Below are 12,559 nucleotides of genomic sequence, written 5' to 3' on the forward strand. Positions count from 1 at the left end.
AGTTTAAAATACAGTTTCTTCAACAAGTAAAAATACGTGCAGTTTCGTCCACAGATTGTCTACAAACAGGACAGTGTGCAAGTCCTGCACCACACACGGCACAGAAACATAGATGTCCACAAGGTAAAAATGCAATTTTCAGTTCACGGTCTAAACAAATATGACATTTCTGAGTACACGCGGGATTCCCCGACTCGTCACTGGGTAAGTCCCCCCCCCCCCTCCCCAATCTCGACCACTCTCGGTAAGTCTGGCTTTGGCGTTGAAAGCTTGTCGTACCCATTTTACACTTTTATTACACACCAAGTAAGCACAATGAGGACTCCAATACGCGTGTTATATCCAAGGATCGTTCCCGTTCTCCCATTCCACCATCGACATCGAAAACAACACACACAATCTTCCGTTCCTCTGTAAAAGAATCCCGCTTCAGCAATGGATGGTAATAATTTCTGTAAGACATCGGGTGCTCCTTTAACGATCGAATAATCGGGCATAACCCGGTATGATGGTATGTCGTAGTGATCCGCATTTACTCATGTTTGCAACTGAACTTTTCCCGTAGATGTAATTCCTTTTTAATACCCGTAAGGGAGGGTGTTGTAATGGTGAACCCGTTGTCTCTTGTCGTACACCACGCGGTATTTCTTTACTAAGGGGATGGTGCGAACATCGTGATGACGTGTTCTTTGAATAAAGTGGGGGTAACGCACGTTGACTTCTTCCTCCCATTTCAACATTTTTTCTAAGGTGGTGAGGGAAACGATCCTGGAAGCTCGATAATTGAGCGTCAAACCTTTGACTTTACACATTGATTTTCCGCCCTGGGTCTCATACGCGTAATTTTTAGGTCCTCCCGACATGTATTTGACGATGTGGTCACCACCCAATTCATCGGTCCAACCTCCTAAGCTGTTGATGATGGTGGGGTTGAACCGACTCTCATCGTGTTGGTAAATGATGCTGTCGGTATCGAAGTAGAGGACGCGATCCCCCAAAGGCTCTAGAGTCTCATAGAGATGTAAACGAGCGTGTGCGGTGGTAAAACACGCTAACACCACATTGCCAAAAGAACAGTCTTCTAAAAATTCTTCTTTTTCCTGATAATTGATCAGCATCATGTCGGTTTCGGGGTGATCTCGATTTTCCAGCAGCTCGACTCCTTTGATTTCTAGAGTGGCATCTTGTAATTTTTTCTGTAATTCTTCTTCTTCGGTTAAATACTGTGTTTGTGGTAACTGTAATCGTTGTGCAAATTTCCCCCAGAGACAATTTAAAAAGAGTTTGGCAATGGTTCTACGGACGGGTTTTTTCTGAATATCTATTAGATTCATGAAGATGCCTTCTCGGCGCTGGATCTCACTGATGTATTCTTTTTTCTGTTCGCACGTTTGACATTCATCGGGAAATCTGGAGGCTTCTTGTTTGATCTTCAAGAAAGTGTCGATGTAAGATCGAAACAAATCCTGGCTGGTCTTTTCAAAATGCCAGACTTCGTGGATGCACTCGAGCCGATAGCCGAGATCTAGAGCTTTGTGTACTTCTACGGTCACCCAGGTTCCGGTCAGACTGCATTCTGAATCGGTGTGACTGCATCGATCGTCGGGTCCAAAGTTGCGATAATTGGCGCAGGTTCGGCATAAGGGGAAGAGTAATTTTCCTCCTGTCTTGTAGGGTAGCACGGGATGATACAGACCTCGGGGTGGGAGGACGCGGCAACGAATGAAGCCAAAGTACTCTCTCACATCGGCGAAATCGCTGGTGATGACTTGAGGATGGTCGATGGGAAACGGTTTGTATTTCAACACGTAAGGATACAGGGAACACATATCGACGTATCGCATGTCTCCCTCCTCGCAATACAGACGCGTGGCATTGGTACGACCCCCGTATAAGGTATCACGGGGATTTAATGGGTCCTGAATATCGAGGTCTCGTAGGAATGTTTATAACTCCGGACTGTTTTTGACTTGTCGATCAAACTCGTGTTCCCAGATGCTCACTAACGTATATCTTTGTTGCCTTAAGGCGGCGGCTCGTTTCAAGGTCTGCTCGTACAGGGTTTGATACGTCTGCTGGACTCGCTGGGGGTGGGTTTCGGTCAACAGATTCGGATAACAGGTGGGGCACCCGTGCCATTAGCAGCCGTAAAATTCATACACAGTGCGGGATTCCTCCTCGTAACCGTCCACCGTATAGGGTCCTATGGTGATTTCGCCCCCGTTCTTAGCATGACGCATGTTGCGGTCTAAGGAGGTGAGCCAGCGACAGGCCTTGGCCGAGTAGCGGCGCGACGGTTGGTAACCCATATTGGGGATTATGGCAATGGTGTCCTGTGACATGAATCCTCGTCGATACGCTAAATTAGCCGTGCTGACAAAAGTTATTGATTCCTGAAACGGGTCGACCCGGACGAGACTGTAGAGAGTCGACTTAAATTGCGCACAACAACGGCGTAAAATATCCACATCCGAGATACAGTAAGCCAAGAATTCCTTCTGAAAATCGAACACTTTCCCGGCCTGTTGATTGTACCAAGTATAGAAGGCTGCACGATTGGCGATCGACATGTCATCAGGATTGTAGTAGTGGGCATCCGGATAAGGACCCACGTAATTCTGGTTCTGTTCCGTGTTGAAAAAAAAGGGGGGGGATAACCTTTTTTCAGTTCTGTTAATCCAAACGCAGAGGGCATCTTGGCGAGAGCAAAGGGGAGGAAATTGTACGAATCGACGAATCTCAAGCCGAACACTCCCATGCGCAAGATTTTACTGCCGTTGAGAATGACTGCGGGTTTGATGCAGGCCGTATGCACCAGATAGTTCAGGATGAACTGCCCATCGTATCCCTTGAAATTGTGCGCAATGACGGTAGTTTCATCGTGTTTGAAAGTCACATTACCCTTCTCGTCCGTCTCGGATTGTAATAACCACTCCATAAACTGCTTTAAAGTGTCTGGGTCTTGAAATACGAAGCGGCGTTGCGATCCAAACGCTTGACAGTGTTCACAGCGCGTGTCGATGTCTAAACTGTCGCAATGTTGACACACGCGTTCGGCCACGCAGATATTAGGGGTGTGAACTCCGTTTTCCTGTGTACATTCAAAATCGAAATATATGTACATTTTCAATTCCTTGTTAGGTTTGGGCTTGGGTTTCTTTTGAACGAAGCAGTAATGTGGGGTAGTGACGAGTTTCTTACAGATGCGGCATTGTGTTTTTCCACCACACGCATGTCCCTTTAACAATTGCTTAGACATCCATTTCTGGCACTGGTCGCAACGTCCCATTAAACTACACACGGTTGTCGCGGTATTGGTACTGTAAGGTTTCAAGTGGATCTGGTAACACACAGCATTTCTGAAAAATCCCTTACAATGAGGTGCCGTCCGGGGAACAGGGGGTGTCGGCCAAACAAAACGAACAGCGGTGAGGACAGACGGTACTGTGTTCATCGATGTGACTATATCCAACATCACAATAATCACAATAATATGTATTCTCTGTCCCTCCCGACATCGATGTTATGGCATCGTAATGTTCGTTATCCAGCATGATGTTCAAACATTTTCCGTTCCCTTGCCCTTTGTAGATGGGGTCTAATCGTAATCGCTGTGTGTTCATCTTAAATTGAAATATTTTCAAGCGATACTCGGGAGTCAGCATTGCTGAATATGATAGTATCCCGACACTAACCTTCTAGGTTGTTGTTGATTTCGTAATCCGCGACCTTGTTGTAAAATTCCCAGTCGCTCTCTATTCCGTCTCCGGAGTTGTAATTCGCGCGCTCGTTGTAAGTGAAGATGTTGTTCTAAATATCTCAATCGCTGCTCCCTTCTATCTCTCTCTATATCTCGAGTTTGGTCAGACATGATGCTGAAAAGTGACAATGTCACGGCTGTATCGCGTTTTTATACCCCTCTAACACGACCACACTTTCCCACCTGTCCAGATTGACCCGCCCACACACCTGACACCTGCAACTTTGCACCTGCTTAGCCCCGCCTCTCGATAGCCTTTAACTCCGTGTGAAATTGTGTTTTTATAAAACTTCCAAATAGCTGAGTTCATTGTTTACGAAATACCCGCGTTTCCTAAAAATGAAAATGAAACCTGGCGGGTATCTATTTTCTCACAGTTGTTCTGCACGCGCGACAGTTGTTTTTCAGAAAATCGGGTTCTCTCACCGTAAAACGCCAGGTGTTCATCACGTGGTCAGTAAATTGTTATTCAAATCGTTCATTTAATAAATGTGTAAACTTTCAACCATTGTTCTTCTTTAATTCAATTCTTTTATTTGAATTTAAAAAAAAAAAAAAAAGAATACACAAGGAATACAAAACGTTCACACGCTATCGCCCCACCTCGCCTTGACCGCGCCAGCTCTGGCCACCCACACAACTTCACCGCGCCAGCTGGCCTACTGGCCACCTGTCCAACTTGACCGCGCCAGGTGGCTTGCTATAAAACCCCGCACTCCGTTGACCTCCCTATAAAACCTGCACTCAAAACTGCACTCAATTGAACCGCCTATCGAGCCGGGTTATACTACTGCGATTCATAGAGAATTTGCCTCAAATCCAAATCCGTTCATATTGACCATGAACAGCTCAAAAAGCTGTTTAATTCTTATATTCATTTACTGAATCACCGTTTGTTTACATTGCTTCTACAAGTCATGAAATATTCCTCGGAGGGGGGGGGGGGTCGCTTATTTGAACAGCGTCCTGGAATGTGAAATTGCACGTCAAAATATAGTGCACATAACATGAACAAAACGCATTATTAATTCAACAAATTTAAAGAGTAAGTCATTTCTTGAATCTAAGGAATAGAATTTTAAAAATGAAACCTCATAATAAAAGTATTAAAACATACTGTGAACCTAATGGATACAACAAATTACGTTTATAACGAACCAAAAAAAATTGTTTGTCCTCAGAACTTCGCTATAAGCGTGTTTTACTGTATTTTAAATTTGCTACAATTGTCGTTATTATAATTTACACAGCTGTTCCATACCGTAAGATGAAAAAGTCATGAATTCCCAACGTTAAGAATCTAGTCATTTGGAGAGGAAATAGTAATAATAATAATGATTATTATTATTATTTGGAGAGGAAATAGTAATTTTTGGAACTTGTCCCCAATCCTTTTGAATAAAATATGTTCAAAACAAACAACAATCTAGGGTCTTTAGAACATTTTATCCTCTTTATGAAGTCAGAAAACATACACATAGTTTTTTTTAAAATCTTTTTTTTAAAAAAATTCAACCAGAACAGACGTGGAAAACACATTTACTATGTAACATTTTGATTCCAAAGTCGCAGCTGATAAGGATATGCAAAATATGAAAGTTTAAGAAGTAGACAAAGGTATGCTCTATGTTATCTGAAGCAACATATGATCGAAATTTGTCATTTTTGTTTTTGCCGAAAATGAGGATATTCTGAATTTTCATTATTTTTTTTACCGTGAACGTAGAACAAGTCACATGAGGACTGATATTCTTAAATAGACATGATCGGAGTTTTTGGATAGTGCTTCTACATTTGTGTCCATGATGACTTCTCAAATGGGGCTATATATGACCTTTTTCGTATCTTTCCTTTTAAGGAGGTACTCTACATCGTCATAATGGCTGACTTCCTTTTAAAACATAGACGAAAATGTGAATATCACCAATATTTTTTTATTCATTTAAAAAATCATCGCCTGATTGAGAAGCTCAGTAGGTTAGCACGTCGACTGCTTAACTGTAGTTCGGGGGATCGAGTCCAGCAGGGGTTTTCTTCTTTCTTTTTTTTCTAAAAAGATTGCTTTCTACTAAATCTGCAGTTTTTGACTTAATAAATTATATTTGAAAGTTTTCTATATCATATATTCAATGTACATATCCTCCTCTTTTCATCTATATCAAATTTCTCTGGTGTAGCATACCTCCTTAAGAGATGTATTACAATTTTATCAATACTTTTGAAAACTCCCTAATCTTAGAATGAGACACGCTTAAGAAGTTTATATTTTGGTTATCTCCGTGATAAACATGATTTATTATGTTTTTCCTCAAACTAAGAAAAAATTAGTAGAATTTGACACCATAGAGAGATACATGTAACTGTGATATCTGAATAACCTTTAATGATTAAAATGATACATATCCGAAATACATGTATATGTATTTTTTTTAACCTTATTTGGAGCAATCATTTTTTTATTCTAGCACATAAAAAATGAAAGAAAAATGTTTTCAAAATCTGATAATACATTTTTTTCCATCAAAAACATTCTATTATAGAACTTCGAGTTATCTATCTTCCAACAGATACACAAGACACGCAGATCGTGTTCACTCGTCAGATATATATATATATATATATATATATATATATATATATATATATATATATATATATATTATATTATATTATATCACAGTTGTTACATGAAGTTATAAAGTCGGAATAAGAATAGAGTATTCATTTTTTTTATATTCCTGAATGATTTCATTATCGCTGAATTGTAGATTAAACATGAATCAGTGACAGTTTGTATACTAGTATTTTGCTGACATTAGTTATTCGATGCATAAGTAGTATGGCAAGTCAAACGTTGCAATATTTGATCTTTTCCATTTGTATTGCATAATTTTTCATTTTTATTGTATCGTTTTCCATATCTTTAATCCATCCTGATCCCTAGCTCTACATAATGGCATTAAACTCACTGACCACTCCCCGTCCTCAGCCCCACATTAAACTCACTGACCACTCCCCGTCCTCAGTCCCACATTAAACTCACTGACTCTTTACCATCCCTAGCCCCACATTAAACTCACTGACTCTTTACCATCCCTAGCCCCACATTAATCTCACTGACCACTCCCCGTCCTCAGCCCCACATTAAACTTACTGACCACTCCCCGTCCTCAGCCCCACATTAAACTCACTGACCACTCCCCATCCTCAGCCCCACATTAAATTCACTGACTCTTTACCATCCCTAGCCTCACACTAAATTCACTGACTCTTTACCATCCCTAGCCCCACATTAAATTCACTGACTCTTTACCATCCCTAGCCTCACACTAAATTCACTGACTCTTTACCATCCCTAGCCCCACATTAAATTCACTGACTCTTTACCATCCTTAGCCTCACACTAAATTCACTGACTCTTTACCATCCATAGCCCCACATGAAACTCGTTTACTCTTTACCATCCATAGCTTCACATGAAACTCGCTGACTCTTTACCATCCTTAGCCGCATATCAAAATAGCTGACTCCTCCCCATCACTAGCCCCACATAAACCTCGCCAACCCTTCTCCATCCTTAACTCCACATCAAGTTCACATACTTCTCCCGTTCCTAACCTCACATCAAGTTCACATACTTCTCCCCATCCTAACCTCACATCAAGTTCACATACTTCTCCCCATCCTAACCTCACATCAAGTTCACATACTTCTCCCCATCCTTAACCTCACATCAAGTTCACATACTTCTCCCCATCCTAACCTCACATCAAGTTCACATACTTCTCCCCATCATAACCTCACATCAAGTTCACATACTTCTCCCCATCCTTAACCTCACATTAAGTTCTCATATTTCTCCATCCTTAACCTCACATTAAGTTCTTATATTTCTCCATCCTTAACCTCACATCAAGTTCACATACTTCTCCATCCTTAACCTCACATCAAGTTCTCATACTTCTCCCCATCCTTAACCTCACATTAAGTTCTTATATTTCTCCATCCTTAACCTCACATCAAGTTCACATACTTCTCCCCATCCTAACCTCACATCAAGTTCACATACTTCTCCCCATCCTTAACCTCACATTAAGTTCACATACTTCTCCATCCTTAACCTCACATCAAGTTCACATACTTCTCCCCATCCTTAACTCCACATTAAGTTCTCATATTTCTCTATCCTTAACCTCACATCAGGTTCACATACTTCTCCCCATCCTAACCTCACATCAAGTTCACATACTTCTCCCCATCCTTAACTCCACATTAAGTTCTCATATTTCTGTATCCTTAACCTCACATCAAGTTCACATACTTCTCCCCATCCTAACCTCGCATCAAGTTCACATACTTCTCCCCATCCTAACCTCACATCAAGTTCACATACTTCTCCCCATCCTAACCTCACATCAAGTTCACATATTTCTCCATCCTTAACCTCACATCAAGTTCAAATACTTCTCCCCATCCTAACCTCACATCAAGTTCACATATTTCTCCATCCTTAACCTCACATCAAGTTCACATACTTCTCCCCATCCTAACCTCACATCAAGTTCACATACTTCTCCCCATCCTTAACCTCACATTAAGTTCACATACTTCTCCATCCTTAACCTCAGTCAAGTTCACATACTTCTCCCCATCCTAACCTCACATCAAGTTCACATACTTCTCCCCATCCTAACCTCACGTCAAGTTCACATACTTCTCCCCATCCTTAACCTCACATTAAGTTCACATACTTCTCCCCATCCTTAACCTCGCATCAAGTTCACATACTTCTCCCCATCCTAACCTCACATCAAGTTCACATACTTCTCCCCATCCTAACCTCACATTAAGTTCACATACTTCTCCATCCTTAACCTCACATTAAGTTCACATACTTCTCCCCATCCTAACCTCACATCCAGTTCACATACTTCTCCATCCTTCACCTCACATCAAGTTCACATACTTCTCCCCATCCTAACCTCACATCAAGTTCACATATTTCTCCATCCCTAACTTCACATCCAGTTCACATACTTCTCCATCCTTCACCTCACATCAAGTTCACATACTTCTCCCCATCCTAACCTCACATCAAGTTCACATATTTCTCCATCCCTAACCTCACATCCAGTTCACATACTTCTCCATCCTTAACCTCACATTAAGTTCACATACTTCTCCCCATCCTAACCTCACATCAAGTTCACATACTTCTCCCCATCCTAACCTCACATCAAGTTCACATACTTCTCCCCATCCTAACCTCACATCAAGTTCACATACTTCTCCCCATCCTAACCTCACATCAAGTTCACATACTTCTCCCCATCCTTAACTCCACATTAAGAGACCCATTTCTATTTTTAGCCCAACATTATGCTTGCTGACCTCTTCCCCATTCCTATAACACCACATTAAGATAGTTGATTCCTCCCCATTCCTAACCCCGCATTAGTCTCGTCAACACCTCACCGTCCCTAATCCCGCATTAGTCTAGTCAACCCCTCACCATCCCTAACCCCGCATTAAGCTCATCAACCCCTCACCATTCCTAACCCCGCATTAGTCTCGTCAACCCCTCACCATCCCTAATCCCGCATTAGTTTCGTCAACCCCTCACCATCCCTAATCCCGCATTAGTCTCGTCAATCCCTCACCATGCCTAACCCCGCATTAGTTTCGTCAACCCCTCACCATCCCTAACCCCGCATTAGTCTCGGCAGCCCCTCACCATCCCTAGCCCCGAATTAGGCTCGTTACCCCCTCACCATCCCTAGCCCCACATTAGTCTCATCAATCCCTCACCATCCCTAACCCCGCATTAGTCTCGGCAGCCCCTCACCATCCCTAACCCCGCATTAGGCTCGTTACCCCCTCACCATCCCTAGCCCCACATTAGTCTCATCAACCTCTCATCACCCACAGCCCCGTATTAATCTCGTCAACCCATCACCATCCTTAACACCGCATTAAGCTCGTCGACTTTTTACCATTCCTAGTCCCGCATTAGTCTCGTGAACCCCTCACCATCTTTAACCCCGCATTAGTCTCGTCAACCTCTCACCATTCCTAATCCTGCATTAGTCTCGTCAACCCCTCACCATCCCTAACCCCGCATTAATCTCGGCAGCCCCTCACCATCCCTAGCCCCACATTAGTCTCATCAACCCCTCATCACCCACAGCCCCGTATTAATCTCGTCAACCCATCACCATCCTTAACACCGCATAAAGCTCGTCGACTCCTCACCATCCCACTTTTCTTTGTCGTGATTTACTTGTTGTTTTAACATTAATTTTATTTGTTTATGCTGTTACATACGGGTATCTTCAATGTATTACATCATAATTTGAAAAGAACCATATATTCTTCAGAAACTTCCGACTGTAATTTTTCAGTGAAAAGCACTAACTTTAATATTTCATTGAATATTTTATTTTTGAAATAATTAGACGCATTGATCAGACTGATTAAATATGAGGCTATGTTTTGCTTTATTCTAGAGTCAAGCGTAGTATGAGAATTTCCTGTTAGTAATTTTTTACTTCAACTTATAATTGACCAACAGTACAAACTTGAAGTATACCTACTTAATCCTCTTCGTGTATGTCTGCACATAAGGCGGCTACAAGGTCTCCTTGTTGGCTCCTGTCCTGCGCTGCTCGCCCTATAGTGTTCCAGTTGTATCCAGTCCCCTTCATTTTCATCTCTGCAAAGTAACACATAACAAGTAATTTTGGCGCACTGGGAAAGTTCGTTATTTTGATGGATGACTGCACATAAGGCGGCTACAAGGTCTCCTTGTTGGCTCCTGTCCTGCGCTGCTCGCCCTATAGTGTTCCGGTTGTATCCAGTCTCCTTCATTTTCATCTCTGCAAAGTAACACATAACAAGTAATTTTGGCGCACTGGGAAAGTTCGTTATTTTGATGGATGACGAAAAATCGCTAAGAATAAAAACGCCAAAATTGCTATTCAAAAAATACATACATGTACACTTGTTAATGAGATTGTGCCAAAAACTAAAGCGCGAAGATTTCAAACTAATTTTTTTATATTTAGAAAAATGTGCTAAATATTCCCGACACCAAAATTACATGATATCTGTAAATTTACATAAATATTTAGCAATATCTGATTTAGGGTTTAGGGGGCTCGCTTCGAAAGCAGAGTGTCATAGGTTCTATCCTCCGGCAACTGCGTCAAACCCAAGACGTTGAGAATAGTGACTGTCCCTTCGTCAAACGACTTGTGCCCTGTGTTTGATGAGACCTTAAGAAGGACTAATGCATCGTCATAATGGCTGACTTCCTTTCAAAACGTGGCGGAAAATACATGTACGAATATCAGCAACATTTGTCTATTCATTTAAAACATTATCGACTAGCTGAGAAGCTGAGTAGGTTAGCACGTCGATCGCGGGTTCTAGTCCAGCAGGTGTTTTAATTTTTTTTTTTTTTATTTCAGATTGCTTTCTATTAAAACTTCATTTTTTGACTAAATAAAATAAAATTGAAAGTTTTGAACTTCAAAATGTTGTTGTACATATCCTCCACTTTTCATCCATATCAAATTTCTCTGGTGTAGCATACCTCCTTAATGAGGAATAATACATGTACATCGTCATAATGGCTGACTTTGTTTTGAAACATATACATATCAGCAATACATGTATATTCCTCTCTGGGTAGTCCAGTGTACCGCTGATCTGTAGTTTGTGAATTCTAGTCTAGCAGGAGTTTAATCCCCCCCCCCCCCTGATTACTTTCTACTGCATTATATAACTAAATAAGGTAAATTTGAAACTTTTCAATTCTAGAATTCTCCATTTTCTATCCATATCAGATTTCCATAGTGTATTATTCCTCCTTAAAACCGAGATCCCGTTGGTAAGATGCACACTCACGGCCAGGTCCTTGGGCGCATTATTATGGCACTTCACCTACATCTGGTGACCTTACATAAGTGAAAGATTCTCGAAGGGTACGAAGTACAATAAAAAAAATCAACATCTCATTTTAATGCTATCATTTGTCATATAAAGTAGTGGGCAGGGATTTACAGGGGCGAATCCAAAAAATTTGTTAGGGGGGAGTTGCTACCTTTTTCGCCCAAATAAAGGAGATGGCAAACCACAACAGGACACATATTCGACCAAATACACTTTCGTCGGCCTGTCAACCTGTCTACTGCTTAAATGACTAATTATTTTAAAAACTATTTTGACTGGAATTTTTCAATAATTTACATATTCATATTTTACAAACATAGCATTGAAGTTCTCTCTCGCATTGCCTTATTTCAGGGATTTTAGAAAATGTGTTTTGTTACAATCTGATTGATACACTAAGGTAGCAGGGGACAGTTTCGCACTATAGGCCCGTCAACTTTTTCAAAAAATGGAATTACCCCGTATTTGAAGTGATATTACATGTGTAAAAATGTATACAATAATTTTAGGATGCATGTCAAATGTAGCTGAGTGCTTAGTAAAAATGTTGATATACAACATGTAGGTGTCACCATGATTCCTAGCATATAGATGGGTGCAAATACGAAACTAAGACACGTGGTCAGTTGCTGAAGAAATTCCGGTGAAAACATGCAGGGTCTAGCAAAAGGTCTGTAGCTGTGAGGGAAGGTGGATGGCCCCATATGAGAGGTAGATTTTTGAGAAGGGCAGATAGGGTTCTTGATTGTGCACAGTGTCTAAATCCCCATGTTTGGTACTGTGATGGTGTGGGGGTGGTGCGGATTAGCCCAAATGAGGGAAAATCAAAGCAAAAAAGGGGAACCT

The 12,559-nt window shown here is 41.3% G+C and overlaps 1 protein-coding gene across 1 annotated transcript; it reads right to left on the reverse strand.

Annotated features, from left to right (window-relative positions):
• Positions 1 to 578: 578 nt before the first annotated feature.
• LOC130053783 (uncharacterized) lies at positions 579 to 1,829 on the reverse strand. Its single transcript, XM_056161351.1, has one exon. It carries the CDS (start codon positions 1,827 to 1,829, stop codon positions 579 to 581), a length of 1,251 nt encoding a protein of 416 aa, XP_056017326.1.
• Between the last annotated feature and the right edge of the window lie 10,730 nt (positions 1,830 to 12,559).

The sequence above is a fragment of the Ostrea edulis genome, chromosome 4 (genome assembly GCF_947568905.1).
Source record: "Ostrea edulis chromosome 4, xbOstEdul1.1, whole genome shotgun sequence".
Lineage (NCBI taxonomy): Eukaryota > Metazoa > Mollusca > Bivalvia > Ostreida > Ostreidae > Ostrea > Ostrea edulis.

Coding starts and splice junctions, on each gene's coding strand:
- LOC130053783 (XM_056161351.1), bottom strand. CDS start 1,829: ATGTGTTCCCTGTATCCTTACGTGTTGAAATACAAACCGTTTCCCATC.